At 43.1% G+C, this 20,724-nt stretch overlaps 1 protein-coding gene across 1 annotated transcript in view; it reads left to right on the top strand.

The window, feature by feature from the left end:
- The first annotated feature begins 1,933 nt into the window (after positions 1-1,933).
- CD276 (CD276 molecule) overlaps positions 1,934-20,724 on the top strand; it is a 43,636-nt gene continuing 24,845 nt past the window's right edge. Inside the window, exons 1-2 of the mRNA XM_072981549.2 lie at positions 1,934-2,387; positions 20,471-20,603. Coding sequence (XP_072837650.2) covers positions 20,555-20,603 — 49 coding nt within the window. The 5' untranslated portion in view covers positions 1,934-2,387; positions 20,471-20,554. The remainder of the gene's footprint in view (positions 2,388-20,470; positions 20,604-20,724) is intronic.

The raw sequence follows: 20,724 nt of genomic DNA on the forward strand, positions 1-20,724 counted from the left end.
TGCTAGTTGGTCGTCTGCCACTCCTGTGACTCAAATATGCTGACTCTCTTTCCTGGCTTTTGAGAAACATCATGTGCTTGACGAGATCCGGAGATTTCAAAAGCTTGCGCACTAGCGGCTTGGCCCTGATTTTAGTTCGTTTTATGGGGAGGCTCCAGGGCGACCCATAGAGGTCACTGAAGCAGTGAGCTAACTGACCGGTAGATGGCAGTCACAAGCTAACAGGCGGAGAAGAGAATTAAACGCCAGCCAATGGGAGACACCCTGGGGATTCCCGGTGAGGTCATTCCAGACAAAGGCTGGTCTCTTTGGCCTGCACGCCACATTTCCGGGTTATTTTGGACAGCTGCTTGCAAGAGGCGCCCAGATCCGCTGTATTGCTTTAGCAGCAGCTTCTTCTCCACCCTGCCCTCCTCTCCATCACCCAGATCAGGAGCAAAAACATCCACGGACCTTCTGGAAAAGTCTTCCCCATGGGTTGCTTGCTTCTATCTACTGGAATCCATTCTCTCCAGAATTCTTATTTCAGTGACCCTGTCGTTTTAAGAAAATAAAGAATCTTTCCACTTTAATGTAGCCCTTTAAACACTTGTCCCTGTTACAGTGTTGCGCTCTCTGGCTTGAATGTTTTATTATTATTATTATTATTATTATTATTATTATTATTATTATTATTATTATTATTATTATTATTATTATTATTATTATTATTATTATTATTATTATTATTATTATTATTTTATTTTATTTTATTTTATTTTATTTTATTTTATTTTATTTTATTTTATTTTATTATTTTGTTTAGGTTTTTATTATTTACTTTAGACTTATTTACAGTAAGCAGATTTCTCTGTGATGTCGAAACTGTAGAACACAACAACGGAGCAGTAACGCAATAAAGCAAGAACTGCAGTCAGGAGATGATCAGAACCAGCCAGAGAAAGCCAAACCGGATAACATATCAAATCAAATCAAAAACAATGACAGAGTGCAAAGATTATACACTCACCGGAAGAGTTCTTAAAACGCCTGTGCCTTGTATCTTAGCACAGGACAGTCTAAAATTACAAAGAATAAGCAAACAAGTGCAAGCCAAATCTTTTGTTTGTAAAAGTGGGGCATAATTATAACTAATTATTTTTAAAAAGCCTATCAAAGGCCAGTAGCCCTTGTTTTCGGGTTCGATCCCTGTGTCTTCCCTTCGGCCCCTGAAATTTCTGTGCTGCCCTCCGATCTGGGGAAGGGACACCATCTCGCGATCACCCCTACATTTCTGAAGGAAGCGCTGCCAGGCTGTTTGGCTTTTCTGGACAGGTGGGGCTGGGTACCATCCGATGCTTGGCCTCGGGCGGCAGGCGGTCTGGAGACGGCCCTGACCTTGAAGGGTAAACCGGAGCTTTAAAAAAAGGAAGCTGCAGCTTCTTTGCCACAAAAGCGCTGTTCTCAGAAACTCCGTCCCAGCCCTGTTAGAGAGCCGATCGGGACACGAAATTGACACCTTCAGGCATCAGAGAAAAGGCGGAGGATGGCTGTGTTTTTACTGCCACGGAGGCACCGCATCGCGAAGGCTGCCCCTCCTGCAAGAGGGGAAAAACCCAAATTATGCCTAAAAAGTCTTTTAGGATTTCCAAGAGATTGCAAGGGGGGGGTGGGTGGGTTGGCCATCCCCCAAAACTCGCCCCGTAGTCAATCTTTGGCTCTGAAAGATACTGCAAAACTTGTTTTTCTCTCTTTTTAAAATTCTTTGGGGCCCTTCTAGGAGGAGTTATTTCTGGGGATCGCGGAGCCCAGGCTCCCCGTCGCCCCGCTGCCTGTGGGGGGGAGTCCTGGAGTCGAGGGGGTTCCCCCAGTGGGTTCGATGGCTCAGGAGGGGAGGATCCCCAAGGGAACGAACCAACCCGGCACCCGCTCTCCCCCCCCCCCCATGTCCCGACCTAGCCGGCCTTCCTTGGTCCGTCGAGAGGCACTCTTTCGGAAAAAGTTCCATAGGGAGGGACTACAAGTCCCAGAATCCCCCGATCCGTGCCCAGCGCGGGGCGGCCACGTTGCGCTCCGAGCGGCTGGGCGCAAGGGAGCCGAAGCGGGGGCCGTCCCGGAAGCCGGAGGGGGTGGCCGGGCAGGCGGGCCGTCCCTCGCCCCTTCTCGGGCCGCCCCTTCTCCACCGCCCGCCCGCCCCGAAGGCTCGTCCGCCGGCTCCGCGAGGCGCGCCCGGAGGGCTTGGAGAGGCGGGGATTCCTCCGGCACCGCCGGCGGGGGAAAGGAGGAGGGGAGGCTGCCGAAGGCGAGGAGAGCCCCGGGGCCCCGAGGAGAGACCCGCCCTGGGTCGCCGGGAGACAAAGAGCCCCGCGCGCGCCCCGGTTCCCCGAGGCCCGCCCGACTGCGTCCCGGTAAGCGCCCGCTGGGGCTGCACGTCTGAAGGCGGCGGCGGGGGGGGGGAGAGAGTGGGAGGACGGGGCAACCCGTGTCTTGACTGACCCAACCCAGCCTCTGCTCTTGGCGCCCCTTGGAACGGCTCTCCTGACCAAGCCCTGACGCCCGCCCGGTTCTCTATGGGATCTGCCGGGCTTGCGCTCTTTTCCCCTCGAAAAGTTAGTTTGGAAGGTTGTGTGAATCGGGCCGGTGCCTTTATTATTGCCAGCCCTACGGGAAGGTGGGCCATGTGGCTCCTAGGCTAGCTGGAGGTCTCCCAGCGGGGCGCGGCCAAGCCAAGCGGCGGCGTAGAAAACTGTACTGTATTCAGCAGGAGGCATCCGTGGTCGGAAATGTACAGGGAGAGGGTGTGTGTGTGTGTGTGTGTGTGTGTGTGTGTGTGTGTGTGTGTGTGTGTGTGTGTGTGTGTGAGAGAGAGAGAGAGAGAGAGAGAGAGAGTGAGTGTGTGTGTGTGTGAGAGTGTGTGTGTGTGTGTGTGTGTGTGTGTGTGTGTGTGTGTGTGTGAGAGAGAGAGAGAGAGAGAGAGTGTGTGTGTTTGTGTGTGGTTGAACTGTGTGTCCCAATTACAAACACACACAGAAAGAGAGACAGAAGGACAGATATACAGTAAGTATATACAGTGTAATAGTTTACACACGCATACACACAAACACAGAGTATTATACAGTATATATACAATACAATAATTAAACTATATTCCAGGAAATATCTATATCTATATCTATATCTATATCTATATCTATATACACACACATATTCCAGGAAAATATGTATATGTGTGTATATTGTGTGTGTGTATACACGCACACACACAAAATACACAAAAAACACAGAGTATAATACAGTATATATACAATAGAATAATTAAACTATATTCCAGGTCTGTGTGTGTGCGTGTGTGTGCGTGCGTGTGTGTATGAAGAGCCAAACATTTTTTAAATTTTGCAACAGGGTTGATGTTGATGCCAACTGCAACTTGAAGGTTGGGAATCTCCTATTTAAGATAAAATTATATTTTAAAGTTTAAAGTTAGAGCATGTTTTCTGACAGGAATTAGAAAATATTTCATTTTTTAAAAAAGCATAAATATTCACCCTTTCCCACTGAGGTTGAGATTGGTGCCTTCCTTTGAAACAAGCCGGAGCTGCCATGAAGGCTGCTGTGGGGAAAATTTATGCTGTTATGCTGTTACAATGTATATGTCTGTGGCAGTAGCAAATGTATATCTATGACAATGGCAGGCCTCATGCTAAAACTGCAAGTCACTAGTTTCCAGTAAGGATGATCATTAACCTGCTGTCTATTGTCTCTGGATAATGTAGTTAAAGTGTTCGTGTATTCAGGAACTTGTCTGTGTATTTGGATGGTATCTGTGCCTGTTTACCAGCCTGTCTGTTTACCAACCACTGTGTTTACTGATGCCTTTGTATTCAAGGAAATTAGCTGTCTCTATTTACCAGCACTCTGGTTATTCTGGTTGTGTATTCAAGAAATTAGTTACCTCTGTATTGATTAACTTGTTCAAAGGTAGGGGATACAATAAACTGAGGGGAGGCCGGATCAGGAAGAAAGTGAACTCCCACTGAACAGGTGCCTCACGGCAGGCTGTTCTGTATTCATCCGGATCCCTTCCTGCAAACCACACTCGAGTGTCCCGTCTTTTCTTTTCCTCCTTGCTGGTTGAGGAGAAAGATCCCTGCCCTGAGGCTTCATCTGCAAGACCCCTACTTCCTTCATCTTGCAGATCCCGACAAAATGGTGCCCTCTCTGAGGTAATTCACCTCTCTGAGGTAATTCACCTATCATCCTACTCATCACGCCCGGTGTGGAAGGGCTACAGCGCGCGCATGCATCCTCTGGATCCCGATGAGTAGGACTGAGGTCAACTTTCGACAATTCGCACTCATCTCGCCTGGCACAGGCCCCAAGACGCGTCAATCATCCGCAAGGATCCCTCGGGTGAGTGGAATTTGTCAAGTAAGACACCTACACGTTTAGCAACATGGGAACTTCGTTATCAAATCTTCAGGAACAATTTCTAGTGTGTACTTGCCTTCAAGACACACATAACATCCTTTCCGATCCAGAATTCGAGGCTAATCTAATCAAAGAACTCCCTCAAATTCTGCCTCCACTCCCTTCAGCCTCTTTGGCTTGCCTAGAGCAGCATGAGAACACCTCCTGGAAAAATCAGTTGCCTCCCAGTTCTGCAGTCCCTCAGGCAACTGAGATTGATAACCATCCTTCAATGGATAGAACAGAAACTTGTCCAGAAACTAACTGTGCAATTTCTGCTGTCATGCAAGAATCTGCCATTGCAGTTCCTGTTGAATCTGAACTGCCCCCATCTCAAGGCATTCGCAAACTGCAACTCAGTCTTAAAGACAAAGGGACAGCGGCTCTCCCTGAATGCTCTTCTGTCCAACGGCCTGTCCCTAACGACTGCAAGGCCTTGATAAAAGATTTTTTTCCAACAGCAGAAGGACTCATTTGCCCTAAGCAAGTAGAAATTAATGCTGATGCATCACCTGATGGTCCTCTAATGTTTATGGGAGGAGCTGCATTTGCTACTGCTGTTCAGCAAGGCTTCATGACAACAGCTTTAACTCAAGCAGCAGAAGTATCTATAAACGCATTCCAATCAGCAAATCAAACTGCATGCCTGACTCCCTTCCTTGCTGGTCTAAAAGAAGAAGCAGCTACCTCAGTGACTCCGCCGGTTCAGCCAAAGTTGCATTATGTCCCAGCGAATTGGGATCCAGGCCCAGATTTCTTTGCTATCATGGACTGGGGTACAAAAGCAGCTTTACAAGCATTAGATGCATCATATAAGGAAGGGGAGGAAGAAGAGACTCTAAGGGGGGTAACTGTTACACACCAACATGAAGCTTGTTTTGAACTGCTTTTTCCATGTGCATAATCCTGTTTGAATGAAAAATCTTACTCAGCCGGACATGGCAATTATATAGATCACCAAAGAATGCCTCTCACCTGGACAGTAGAGAGACTAATGCTGCATATTGGGGTGGGAGGAGGCGAACCAGAAAGTTTCCCCCATCACCTTCCAATTTGGAGAAAGCATTGTTTACACTCAAGCCACTTGTAAGGATCCAAATGATGTCCTGCACACTCTAGGTTCCATGTTCTTAGAACTACAAATCCTATCAAACCTTGCATTGCTTCCTGAGTAGCTGAGCATATGGGACTTCATACAAGCCTGCATTCCTATCTCTGCCTTCCAGGAGTAACAGTGTCACATCCCTGAGAAAATGTTTGTTGCAAATGCTGTAAATTGTCAAAAATGTTTGTTTTTCTTTCTGCAGGATAAAAGTGCATGACATGTGTTTCATCTGTTAGCCAGATCTTAAAGGATAATGGATATTGAATTTTAGAGAAGCAATTCTTAGTTTTATACTCAGAATTAACTGCAGTTTTAGCCTTTGAGCTTTTCTCTAATGCTGAATTTAATTTTGTTGTAGACACTGCATGTTTATTCTTTTACATGTCACAGTTTTCCTTGAAAATTATTTTCTAATGTAATATGAAAACTTTGTCTGTTTATCCCTGAGACAGAGAAACATATTATTCCCTACAAATAGGCCCCACAGTAGGCAGTTTTGTACACTGTGATGCTGATACATCAGACATGCTTGCCTGTAAAAACATATTTTCAGTCCAGGGGAAATTTAAGGGCACTAGCAGGCAATTTTTTAATTCAGTCAGTTGTACAGTTTAAGAACTTTGCCCCAGAGCCAGACAGATGCATACATGCACCATTTTACTACTCATCCCTCAAAATAAGTTGCTGTTCTTTTGCCAAGCTCTATATGTATCTCTCCTGTCAAGTGTCATACAAGAAATTCATGGTGTGTGTGTCTTCAGTGGGAAAGTTGTCTGTATCACATATTTCTATGCAAAAGTTCTGTATACCTTAAAATGTTTTGCTTTTGCCTCTTAGCAGTATGTTGTGCTTATATATCTGAATAATATGTTTTCAATATGTTTCCTTTTCCTGAAAATTATTAAGTACTCTTATTATGCAAACATTATTGTAATTGTAATTTTAGCTATCCAATATTGTGTTTTCTTTAATCTACACTGTAATGTTGATGTCATCAGAATATGCCATCTAATTCTCTTGCCAAGATTCCAGGTTTCATCTGAACAATGTTTTAAAGTTGTAAAGAATGAGTTTTGCCTCTCAGTGCAACAAGGAAGCAGGTTTGGCTATTTGAATGCTTTCCTTATTCCCAGTGGCCTGGAACATGCTATTCCGCCCTCTGCTGAAGATGAGCCTGACTTCATGCCATCACCAGAACTCCTTGGACAAGAGTCGACAACAGCCATTGTCTTCAACAAAATAAATAAAAAACGGTTGGGATGTGGGGAAAATTTATGCTGTTATGCTGTTACAATGTATATGTCTGTGGCAGTAGCAAATGTATATCTATGACAATGGCAGGCCTCATGCTAAAACTGCAAGTCACTAGTTTCCAGTAAGGATGATCATTAACCTGCTGTCTATTGTCTCTGGATAATGTAGTTAAAGTGTTCGTGTATTCAGGAACTTGTCTGTGTATTTGGATGGTATCTGTGCCTGTTTACCAGCCTGTCTGTTTACCAACCACTGTGTTTACTGATGCCTTTGTATTCAAGGAAATTAGCTGTCTCTATTTACCAGCACTCTGGTTATTCTGGTTGTGTATTCAAGAAATTAGTTACCTCTGTATTGATTAACTTGTTCAAAGGTAGGGGATACAATAAACTGAGGGGAGGCCGGATCAGGAAGAAAGTGAACTCCCACTGAACAGGTGCCTCACGGCAGGCTGTTCTGTATTCATCCGGATCCCTTCCTGCAAACCACACTCGAGTGTCCCGTCTTTTCTTTTCCTCCTTGCTGGTTGAGGAGAAAGATCCCTGCCCTGAGGCTTCATCTGCAAGACCCCTACTTCCTTCATCTTGCAGATCCCGACAGGCTGCAGTCCAAAAATCTGTCCACTTAGTCACGCATGGGTAATCTTTGGCCATCCAGATGATTTGGACTTCACTTCCCAGAAGCCCCAGTGAAGAATAGCCAAGGAGAGGCATTGTGGGAACTGTAGTCTTTAACTCTGGCCAACCCTAAATCAGAGATTGGAGAAATTGCTTTTTTGGGTACATCACCTCCAGAAACACCTAGCTAATATTCCAGGAGTTAGAGTCTAAAAAAGCCACTTTATCCAGTCTCTGGCCAAGGTGTCTCCGCTTGATCACTGGTGGCCATTCCCACTGAATGTGTTTGGACTTTAGCGTTGTGATTAGTATCCACAGGTAATCGATCCTCTGTGAGTCCCTCTAATCCCTGTTTAAAGCCATGTAAATTGGTAGCCAAGGATGGGCGTGTGTCTTCTTTTTAATTTTTTGAATTTGGACTGGAAGGCTTTGACGCTGAGCTACAGCCAACTCCACGCAAGCATCCCGTTTGGAAAAAAGGTCCTAGCCAGCACTAGGATAGGAACAGGAAGCTTAGACAGAAGGCCACAAAGTCTTCTAGTTGAGGCTTTTCTCTCGGGTGAGCCATAGCTAGATGTCTGTAAAGTGTCTGTCAGGTAAAACTCCAAGAATGGAGAATTATGGGATTTGTTGTCCAGAAAAAAATCCCATCCCTACGTGATGACTGCCACTTCCTCTGGTACCAAATGCCAGCGATGTGCTATCTTAGATCTTCTACTTTTAAGCTTTAATTGAACGAACAGTTCTAGCGTTATCAGAGAGAGGAAAAACTGGTTGACTTTCTCTTCCCAATGGATTGTTTTATATACTTCTCTCATGCCTCCCCCTTGCTCACTTTTTCCAAAATTAAATGGCTTTCTTTCATCTTCTACACCTGTTCCAGGTGTCCAAGACTAATTCTGATATGTGGCAGCCAGCATTGTGCCCAGCAGGACGAGTGTGGTCATGGCACAGGTTTCTGTAAACACTGTGATATGTACAGTTTTATTTTTTTGATCCCTTTCCTAAAGATCTGTGGAATGTACTTTTCTTACAGCTTGATGTTGTCCTTGACTTGTCTGATGGTGTCCTCAAAATCCCTTTTGAGGTCAGTCACTGCCAACTCATCTAATCACAGCTTTTGTGCCCTTTTAAAAATATTTTAATTTGCCTTGGCCTGCCTCTATTATGTGGATACCCATCCAGCTTGCGGAGATCCCAGTGGATCCACAACTGAATTCATGGTTGTTGTTTTTTCCCCACTCGGAGTAATCTGGTGTTGCCAGAAAATGCAGCCGCACACCATTGATCAATAAGGGCCCTGGTTCAGAAAACTGGGAATCCTGATTCTTGTAATCCTTCTTTGTGCGAGGCAGAACTCCCAGTTTTCCATAATATACCCAATGTAGAGTAGTGGATAGAATAACGGTCTAGGGCTCAGAAGGCCTGAGTTCGAATCCCTGTTCAACTATGGAAACTTGCTGGGGGAGTGGAAGTGATAAAACCAATCCTTAAATATCTCACCTTGAAAGATCTGTTAAGGACACCATAAATTGGTTCCAACTTGATGGCACATCAGCGCATTTGCAACGGCCTCTATCTTCCCAGCATAAATGTTAAGCTCATCAGGAGAGTTCTTTCTCCTGAGTAATGATGTAGTGATGATGTAGAGAAAGTAAAAAAAATTTGGCCAGGAAACAGTTAACATTCACATGCATTTCTTCCACCCTTACTGCCCCAAACAGATTTGGATTATTATTATTTTCTTAAATACACCACATCCTTCTCTAGCGCATGTGGTTTCACCAAAGGGAAATGGTTGTGAGCAGTGATTGAGAACCCGGCTTCGTTTGTTCTTTTGCTGGCTTTGGTTAAATAACTGCATTTTGGTCACTTCTCATTTGAGGGGAATTTCCTTTGGTTCTTTGGAACATCTGTTTGTTTTTTCTATGGTCATTCCAGATTTGTACTGCATTACCAGTGTGTGAGAACCTGAAATGTTTTATGCCATGACTTCTGGGGAAGGACACATCTTAAATCAGATGCTCTCAGATTCTGTCTGCGTACCTTCAGAATGTTGCTCTGAAACTGTCCCGATGTTTAAACCCAACCTGCACACAATAGCAAGATTACACCGAATCTCTTGCAGACTGAACATGACACACAAGTTAGAGTTGTTTTTCACCAATAATCCCTCCTATGCCTCGCTTAACGAGCATGCCGTATAACGACGAATCCGCATAGTGATCCCTTTTTTGGGATCGCTAATGCGGAGGCATACCGACGGTTGCAATGGGCAAAACTCGCATAGCGACGATCGGTAAGCCTTCTCCCAGAAGCCTTCACCACCACCTCTGCTGCCCAGGATTTCTGGGAATTGAAGTCCAAGAACATCTGGAGGGCCAAGGTTGGACACCACTGAACCATTGAGCTGTCCAACAGGCTGTGGAAGGCAAGAACCAGGTCTCAGAGGGATGTTATGATGCCCATTAACAAACAGTACGCTCTTAATTGTTGCCTTACGAGAGAGAATATGCCGTTGGGTCTCCTGAGATCTGACTTTTAGCTTCCCCATTCCAGTCTAAAAAGGGGCCTAATGTATCCTTACAGCCTCATAGGGGTGGGTGAGAGAGTTGGCTAAGTTTTGAGAGGCTCCCTCCCACACCCCTGATCACTGAGAGGAACGTCACGACACCTTGATGTTCAGGAAAGTTGGCCCTCGAGAATTGAGCGTTGCTGGGAAGGCAGAGGTGGTTTCAGCCGTGCTGGGAAGTTTTACACATCAGCGCTAGGCGTCCGGCCAAAGAAGTGGCCTTACGGGATGGCTGAATGAATGAATGGTCAGCACGAAGCAAAATGAATGGCAGGTGTTCTGGTAACTGACCCTTCTGGAAACTCATCCTAGAAGAAACCTCAGAAACTGATTTATTTTAAAAGAGGCTGTCAGTCCAACTCGCTTCATACCAGAGGTGGGCAGCTTGCAGCCCTCCAGATGTTTTTGGACTGAGGCTTCCATGATCTCTCGCCACTGGGTGGGCTGGCTAGGGTTCAAAGACATTGCGCTCCCGACATTTGTAAAGCTGCAGATTCCCCCACATCTGGGCTAGAGGGATCGTGTACAAAGGAGAGCAAGAGGCACGCACCTCCTGGGTGTTTAAGTATCCATGTGGGTGAAAGAAGGAATTCCACTCAGCGCAGCATGTCCTGCAAAGTTGAGGAAAGTCACTAAAAATGCAAGAATGTTTGTTCTTCTTGGTGACAAAGAAGGCTCAACGTTGATTTGGGCTGCAGGCAGTGGAGAGAGTCGCCAGAATCCTGTTAGTCAAGCACGCACATGTAACACAATTGACGTAAGTCTAATTGGCACAATTTAAGAATTTAGCAGAGGCCCTGGGTGCTGTGACCCTCATTCATGTGATTCAACTGAATGTGTAACAGTTCATCAGAAGGATTTACCATATTTCAGTTGTGTTAAGCCTACTAAAAACCGACAGCCCAAATCCCCAAAGTCTTGGTCGGATTTTGGCTAGCATTTCAAGTCCGGACGGCTGATGTGTGCCTTCTCAGATGTTGGTTTTAAAAATGCTTTTAAAATACCATAATAATGTATTATTTTGCTTTTAACTTTGTTTCTTTTAATACTGTAAGCCACCTTGGTTCCTTTCAGGTAGTGGAGGCTGGGGGTGCCTTGAAGTATAGCCCAAAATGTAACTTTCCCAAGTTTTGTAAGCCCTTTCTCTGGTGTTAGTGTTTGGTCTAGAACAGTGGTTCCCAACCTGGGGTCCCCAGATGTTCTTGGACTAAAACACCCAGAAGCCTTCACCACTAGCTTTGCTGGCCAGGATTTCTGGGAGTTGAAGTCCAAGAACATCCGGGGATTCCAGGTTGGGAACCACTACTTTAGGAGAAAGGCAGCAAATGAAATGAATAAACAAACAAACACATACATACATAAATACATAAATTTCTTAGGTTGTAATTGCTACTATTTCTTCTCAGGGACAAAGCATCATTCTACCCAAGAAACTGGCTTACTTATGGATGGGTTTGGGAAGAAGGATTCAAAATCCTGAATTTACACCACTAGTATAGGGAGACTGTGTTGGCTCAACATAGAGGTTGGCAACTTGGGAGCCTTCAGCTGTTGTTAACTACATTTCCCATCACTCCTCACTATCAGTCTAGTTGGCTCTGGCTAATGGAAGTTGCAGTGGAACAACATCTGGAAGGCATTGTTTACTCTTGCTTTACTTTTGTTTTTGTTTTTTATGTGCCATCAAGTTTTTCTCTCGGCAGCCCATTGGATTATTGACCTCCAGAATGTCCTTGCTCAGCGCTTGCAAACTCAACCCTGTGGCTTCCTTTATGGAATCAGTCCATCTCATATTTTGTCTTCCTTTTTTCCTGCTGCCTTCATCTTTTCCTACCATTATTGTCTTTTCCATTGAGTCTTGTCTCCTCATGTTGTGCCCAAGCATAACAACCTCAGTTCTGTCATTTCAGCTTAGAGAGAGAGCTTGATCTAGCACCCATTTATTTGTCTTTCTGGTAGTCTTGGGCACTGGTTCTTAACCTTGGGTTACTCAGGAGTTTTGTACTGCAGCTCCCAGAAGCCTTCACCACCAGCTGTCCTGACTTGGGTTTCTGGGAGTTGCAGTTCAAAAGCATCCGAGTAACAAAGGTTAAGAACCACTGGTCTTGGGTGTTCACAAAGCTTTCCTCCAACACCACATTTCAGTTGACACAATTTTTCCCTGTCAGCTTCCTTCCCTGTCCAGCTTTCACATCTGTACACAGTAACTGGGAATAACAGAGTATACATGGCCTTGGTCTCCAGTGACACATCCTTAGTGATCTTTTCTAGTTCTTTTCTTATCCTATTTTAAGAGATATTCCTTTTGTAGCTTTCCTCTGAATCATTCTATGTAGGGATAATTCCAGCAAAAAAGCCTTTTCTTCTTCCTCTTCATTTCCAGGAGCCTTACTTATGCCCTTCAGGCATTCAGAGAGACTAAGCTATCCGTAAGAATTTCTGAGCATGTCAGAACATGCAATTGAAAAACTATTTTGCTACCTTTTTTTTTTTTTTGCTTCCTTGTGCATGCTTTCTTCCAGTTTAGTCTCCGTTTGCAAGCCATGCAAAAAGCTGTAAAGGTCATTTACAAAACCAACAGGCTTCTTTCAACAAACCTTAGTCCCTTGAGGGCCAGACTGGACTTGACAAAGGTTTTAAAATTCCTGATCCGTTTCACTTTGAGGGTGAAGGGTCAAATCAAGACATGCCAAGGTATCAGAGAAAACTATAGCTGATTAGCTCTAGTGAGCAGGTATATTCAAAGATTTTATTCAAAGTGTTTATCAGCTGTAGTTTTTCATTTATGTAGCCATCTAAAAGCAAAGCGAGGACCTACTTTTGAACCTCTGGCCTGTCTCCCAGATCTTTGGAAAATTCTGGCTTTTTTCAATTACAACTCACTTTGTTTTTAAATCAACATTCTGCTGATGTACGTAACCATCTTAAAACTGCAGAGCTGGAAGGGACCCTATGGATCATTGAGTCCAGCCCCTCCAAACAGGCATCAAATTCCCAATCTTTGGTTCTGCAATCATTTACAACCACTGTGTTACTTAGCAGTTCTAGTTGCATCTTTTAATTTGGGTGCACTGTATTTTGTGGATGTAAGGTATTTTTATTAGTATTTTTCAACTTGCTAGCATTCTGTTTTTAAACCAACATTCTGCAGGTGTGGGCATTTGTTATGTATCCATGTTTATGTTTTAATTGTGACTCTAGTTGTGGTGGAATGACCAGAGTGGGCACCCCAGTAAAGATACAGTGGTGCCTCGCTAGACAGTTACCCCGCATGACAGTTTTTTCACTAGACATTGACTTTTTGCGATCGCTATAGCGATTCGCAAAACAGTGGTTCCTATGGGGGAATTTCGCTGGACAATGTTTGGTCCCTGCTTCGCAAACCGATTTTCGCTAGATGACAATTTTGACAGCTCCCTCTGCGCTCGCAAAACGCGTTTTTTTGGGACCTAAGCTTCGCAAGACAACTATTTAAGCAGCTGATTGGCAGTTCGCAAAGCGGCTTTCCTATGGCCAATCCTCGCTAGACAATGATGATTCTTCCCCATTGGAACGCATTAAACAGGTTTCATTGCATTCCAATGGGGAAATGCTTTTCGCTAGACAATGATTTCTCTAAACAGCGATTTCAGTGGAATGGATTATCATTGTCTAGCGAGGCACCACTGTACCAGATTCTAGTGACGGTTTCTAGAGAGCTGTAGGGGGACAGTCAACATCTGGTCGGCCAAAAAATGGATCTTTGCCCAGTTTTTTGCTTTTTCCCCTTTCCGTTTTGGAGTATGACGGAAGGAGTATTCTTACTACTGGAGTAGACGTCTTTAGAAGAGGAGGATTCCTCATGATTCAAGAAGTCTAAGTATTGATGAGATTGGGGTGGGGGTTATTTTTAAGAGACTCTTGTGTTACGGTTTTGTTTTACTTTCCGTAATGCCATTGGCATTGGGTCTGAAATTGATCGGTTCCAGGGAGTGTTCTTCGGATTAAAAACAAATGTTTGGCAGCCCAAGTGCCATGGCTTCCCTCTTCTTCCCATCTTCAAGGCAAAATCAATGGGAAAGCTATTTATCCAATAAATCACATCCCCATTGATTTCCCCGGAGGATTTGAAGCGCACAAACAAAACAAAAAAGAAAAAAAATCAATTTTTTCTACTTGTGGCTTTGGCTGGAAGCCTCCAGCTTAATTTCATCGCCATCATCTGCCCGTTTCCCGGCGGGTCCAAATCGTGGAGGCCCCGTCGTGCCAGGCGGACCGATGGATTCATACGAAAGCTGCTCAGGCAATTTACTTCCCATCGACTTATTAAACACCAGCTAATTTGCGCCAAGCCTGGAATAATAAATCTCACAGAGGAAGGCTAGTGGAAAGAGGTTGGAAGAGTTCAGGGGCGCACAAAACTACAGCATTGTTGTGCTCTGTTGTTTTTAAATGTGTTTTTAGTATTGAGTTTTTAAAAACCATTTTGAATATAGTACTTAATTCTATTAAAAATATTTGTATACTTACTGTTTTTAGCTTTTAAATATTGTCTTTTAACCGTTGCAAGCCTCCTTGGGTACTTTTAAGGTGGAAGGCGGGATAAAAATATTAAAAATAAATAAATGCAGTATCTATTGGACTGCATATCTTGAATGTGGAACAGTTACTGATTTGGACTACATCTCCTAAGATTTTAAAAATTTCTGTGTACAGTGGTGCCTCGCAAGACAAATGCCTCGCAGGACACAAAACCTCGCAAAAACAAATGGTTTTGGCAATGGGGTTGATGACTCGCAAGACAAATGTTCCTATGGCCGTGCGAATGTTTTCCGTTTTTTGTTCCTGCCTTATGTTTGTTGAATTTTAAATGTTTTTCTGCGAAGTTTAAAAAGTTAAAGTTTTTTGACTGAATTTTTTAAAATCCTCGGCGCAATATGTATGTCTTTAAAGAGCACTTAATAAACCCTTTGTAAACCAAATCTGACTTTGTTCTGATTTTTTTTTTGCCCATAGGAACGCATTAATTCGATTTCAATGCATTCCTATGGGAAAACGCAAGATGTATTTTTTGGAAGACAGCATTAACCATGGAACAAATTAAATTTGCCTTGCGAGGCACCACTGTACTTATTGATCTTTGCCTTAATATTGCCTGTTAACTGATGTGAAATGCCTCTTTATTCATTATTTGTAGTTTTTCAATACCGTCTTTTAATAATGTGAACCACTGTTGTATACTTACTGTTTTCAACTTTGAATCTTGTCTTTCATTGTAAGCTGCCTTGGGTTCTTTTTCAAGGAGAAAGGTGGGGTAAAAATGAGTGGATGAATGAATGAATGAATGAATGAATAAAAAACCAGGATAAAGAGAAGGGTGTGAAATGGAGTACGGCCTGGTGTTCCAACTCTGTTACTTCTAGACAAGCCACTACTAGTTTAAGGCATAGCAACAATACATTGTTAACTAGAAGTACGCAAACTTATGTGCAATCGGAGTTTAGAACATTGCTTTTGGAGGCTGCGGATTCCTAGAAATATACCCAAAATGTACCTTTTCCAAGCTTTGTAAGCCCCTTCCCCCCCATCTGGATTGTTTGGTCTAGAACCGTGGTCCCCAACCGTGGGCCCCCAGATGTTCTTGGACTAAAACTCCCAGTTGCCTTCACCACTAACTGTGCTGGCTAGGATTTCTGGGAGTCGTAGTCCATGAACATCTGGGGACCCAAGGCTGGGAACCGCTGGGATCTAGAAGAATTCTCTGTCCTTGTCCTCACGCTCTGATGTCCGCTTTGTGGTATCTGCAGTGTCATACTGTGGGTCATCTTGGGTGGTGTGGGGGCAGTAGTGATGTCATCCAATTGGCTTCAAGTATCTTAAACTTGGCACCGGCTGTGCTGTGTTGGTGGAGAAAGAAAATGTCGGAGAGCCCTGGGAGGAGAAGGCATCACGAAGCTAAAAATACAAACGCAGACAGACTATATAAATAGATGGTTCCTGGGTATGTAAACATAAATAGATCCACCACAATGGCAGTGATAATTAGAGTGTCGGGAATGGCGGGGTGGAAAAAAACGGAGAGCAGCAGCAATTGAGTTAGTACTACTAGCAATGGTCTTTGCTTTGCAGGATGGCGCGTGGATGTTATTCGGCACCGTAGAGTTGGCCCTGGAACATCTAAACCAACGTTCTGAGGGATCAGAGCTTGCCATTATAGACACACAGCTGGCTGGGGGATTCTGGGAATTGTAGTCCAATAATAATAATAATAATAATAATAATAATAATAATAATAATAATAATAATAATAATAATAATGATGATGATGATGATGATGATGATGATGATGATAATAATAATAATAATAATAATAATAATAATAATAATGATGATGATGATGATGATGATGATGATGATGATAATAATAATAATAATAATAATAATAATAATAATAATAATAATAATAATAATAATAATAATAATAATGATGATGATGATGATGATGATGATGATGATAATGATAATGATGATAATAATGATAATGATAATGATGATAATGATAATGATAATGATAATGATAATGATAATAATGATAATAATGATAATAATAATAATAATAATAATAATAATAATAATAATGATGATGATGATGATGATGATGATGATGATAATGATAATGACAATGATAATGATAATGATAATAATAATAATAATAATAATGATGATGATGATGATAATAATGATAATGATAATGATAATGATGATAATGATGATGATGATGATAATAATAATAATAATAATAATAATAATAATAATAATAATAATAATAATAATAATAATAATAATAATAATAATAATAATAATAATAATAATGGATGATCCTTCTAAACTCTTGTGGACTGCCTGTCCACAAGGTTGTCTGGACTAGGTTTAGGTCAGAGTCTGTAATTGTGAGTTACAAATTGCAAGTAAGAAGGCACCAATGAAGCCACATTTCAAAAGCCATGCAGGGAGTTGCATAAGACTGGTGTAACTATTATCTTTCATTTTTGTAAGCCGCCTTGGGTCCTTTTCAAGGCCAAAGAAGGGGTAAACATTTCATGTTTTCCAGTAAAAATTAAAAGTCACCTTTAGAAACCATTTTTTAAGAATAATTTTGACAGTTTTTTTTCTGCTGTTCTCTGATCAGTTCTGTTCTTTTAAAAAGAAACAAACTTTGCAACAATAGATGCAACAGGCTGCTGTTTATATTTTTAAATAAGTAGCAGGAATCGATGCCTTTTCAAATACACGGGTCAGTAACAGGAATGAATTTCTTTCAAAAGCAACTGCATCGGCCCATTCCTTTAATTTTGATTCCACCTTCCTCCCAATGAAGAGACTCAAGGCAGATAACAAAATATTTCAAAAAGTATTTGAGATACAGTGAAAACAGAGTCAATCACAAGATCGAAAAGCGGTTAAACATATTGGATATTAAAACAAGAGGATGAAAATATTTCAAATACAGTGGTGCCTCACTTAATGACGATAATCCGTTCCAGGAAAACCGCTGTTAAGCAAAAACATCGTAAAGCGAAAATAAAAACCCCATTGAAACGCATTGAAACCCGTTCAATGTGTTCCAATGGGGTAAAAACTCATTGTCCAGCAAAGATCCTCCATAGGCGGCCATTTTCGCTGCCTGTATAGTGAGGAACCCGTCCCTAGAAAACAGCGGGGGGCCATTTTGAAGCAGCCGATCAGCTGTTTAAAAAACTACTTTTCGAAGAATCGGTTCCCGAAGCAGGGAACCGATCGTCACAAAGCGAAATCCCCCCATTTAGACCATAGTTTGCGATCGCAAAAAGATCGTCATAAAACGGATTCATCGTAATGCGGGGCAATCGTTAAATGAGGTGCCACTGTAATTTGAAAACACCTTTAAAAAGTAAGCATTTGCCATGAAAAGGCCCTTCCATGGCAGCCAGTCTGTTGTTAAACACCTACCTGAACCTAAAGGTCTTTCCCTGCCTCTGGAAGGACATTAAAGAGGGGTCCAGCCCAGCCTTTCTTGGAAGAGAGTTCTACCTCCGGGGAGGAGCCATCAGAAAGGCCCTGTTCTTGCATCTTCATGAAACAGGCCTGGGATGATAGTGGAGATGAAAGAAGGCTCTTCCTGAATTTATTAAAACCCAAGGAGAACCTTTGGGGATTTTAAAAATTTAAATCACAATTAAATCCATAACTTAAATTCATTGGATTTATATCAAATCCACCCTGTTACTGCTGCTGGCTGGATAGCTTGGTGAGACGGTATCTGGCTGTGGAGCCAGAAGTTGGATGCTTGATTTCCCACTGTGTGTTCTAAGAGAAGAGCCAGCCTGGGTGGCCTTGGGCCAGCTGCACAGGCCCAGGGCTCCCCCTAGAGGAAGGGAACGGTAAACCACTTCTGAATATTCTCTAACTAGAAAACCCTGAAATGGGTCACCACAGATCAGAAATAGACGATGGCACGCAAATACTATTTTTCTACTTGGAAAACCTTGAAAAAGGACCACCGTAAGTCAGAACTGACATGACAGCAGGTTTATTCTTATCTTATTACTGATTGCTGTCTTTTCCTTGAGCCTGCAGAGAAGGGTTGGAACAGTAAGTAATGTGCTGAATCAGGTCATCTTCAACCTGGTTGCAAGCAAAGCTGGGTTTCCATTCTCTCAAAGGGATTCCTAAAAGAAGCCTCTCTTTTTCTTCTGTTCCACCAAAATAATGGCGTTAACATTACGGTCAGTTGGCGGGCGGTGAATGTCCAAGTGTAGGCAGGGATGCTGTCTGTGAGCAGCTGATGATGACCTAGAGTTGGGGGGGTGTCTCTTGTGGTTTAGCTGTTTGGAAGCAGAAGAGGATGGAAAAGGAATCCCGGCTCAGGAAACCGTTGCAGCTGTGTTGTTCTTCCTCCCATTCTTTGCCAAAGGCAGGATATTGTGGCTACAAAAGAATTAGCCAGATGGGAAGGGGTGGGTGGGTGTTCTGCCCTCTGCTTGCTCCAGAACCTGGCGCATCCCTGTGTTTCAAGAGCATCCTGTGGACATCGTTTTTTCGGCAAAAGGAAGTCTGGCCACACCAACCACTGGCAGGCTGTTGAGTATGATGGGGGTAGAGGCGATCAGGCATATAGATGATGTACGCAGAGCTTGGGCGCTATATGATTTTGGACCACAACTTCCAGACAACTTTTTTCGCCAGCCTGGCTGCTGGGATTCAGTGGGGGTCTCCTCTAATTGAGTCTAGCCGTTGGATTTATCTTGACTTGTTGAGGAGTATTTTCTCCCTGACCTCTTGCATCCTGAAGATCTGGACTATAAAAAAATAATATGTCAAGTGTAACTGACAAGAGTTTTTGCACAGCAGTTTCAAGAGTTAGATTTTAAAAAAACCACACACAGAGTAAAAAAATGTATTCTCCATTGTGTTTGTGTTGGCAGTTGGAAGTAAATAAAGTGATCACTTGGTCTTTGTTGAAAACATTGAAGAACTTTTACCATTAAAAATGCATGTAGAATAGAATAAAGGCACAGTGCTTTTAACAGTTGGTTCTTGTTCCATAAAGTTGTGATTTTGACTTAGTTATGTTTGTGTATCATTCTTAAAACTTGACAGACACAGTTGCCTTAATAAACAACGGTCACATCCTAACACTATTACCGTATTTTTCGCACCATAAGACACACTTTTCCCCCACAAAACAGGGGGGTGGAAAGTCTGTGCGTCTTATGGAGCGAAAAAAACAGATTATATTTTCCTGTTTTCTTCTCCTAAAAAATTGGTGCATCTTATGGAAAGGTGCGCCTTATGGAGCTAAAAATACGGTACATATTTGACCCTATCTCGCCCTCTTAAACCCTACCAGCCCTGACTGAGAGATGGTTCCCTGGCTCTTGCTTTATATCTCTAGCTGGCTGACGCCAGACAGATTCTGATGGGTCAAAATGCTTCACTGTGCAAGTTATCACATTCTAGTCCTTCCCATGCAAACACCTATACACATCCATATATACATGCATACACATACCGTGTGGTACAATCACACATTGCAACAGCCTGGGCTCACCAACCATTAGCAGGTGATTGAGCGTGATGGAAAGTGTGGGGGTAGAGGCGATCAGGAGTACGTCATGGATGCAGAGCTTGGAAATTGCATGATTTTGGACTACAACTCCCAGGATTCCTCAGCCAGCATGGCTGCTGGGGAATGGATTCAGTGGGTCTCCTCTAATTTAATCTAGCTATTGGATTCATCCTGACTCCTTGATTTTATTTGGGTTAGGGTGGGTGAGCATTTTCTCTCTGAACCCATGCAACCTGCAGGCTGAAAAAAGGTTCTCTGTTCCCTCCCTACCTCTTGCTTAGTATTAAGTACCAGGGTGATTTAAAAAAGGGGGACAGATCCATGCTAAAGCTGAATCTGCTTCCTGTGGCTTGTGTTCAGATCACTGCCACTTTTCCTTTTCTTTCTAGGAAGAGTCACGATTGCTTTCTCTGGGCTTCTGTCCCAGCTCCTGCCTCCTTTCTCCGCCAGTCTCTCAGGGCGTGGGTAGGAAGATGTGCCTCCAGTTATGGATCTTGGGTCTGCTGATGTTGACTCTGGCTGGTGAGTAATAGGAAAGCTTCTGAACCTTGATTCTGTCTGCTTTTGCCCTGGATTGTGAGATTCTTCTTGATCATAGACGTTTTCCCTAATGGAACTAGAAGGCTAGAAGAGAGGAGGAAGA

Source organism: Pogona vitticeps, chromosome 12 (genome assembly GCF_051106095.1).
Source record: "Pogona vitticeps strain Pit_001003342236 chromosome 12, PviZW2.1, whole genome shotgun sequence".
Classification (NCBI taxonomy): Eukaryota; Metazoa; Chordata; class Lepidosauria; order Squamata; family Agamidae; genus Pogona; species Pogona vitticeps.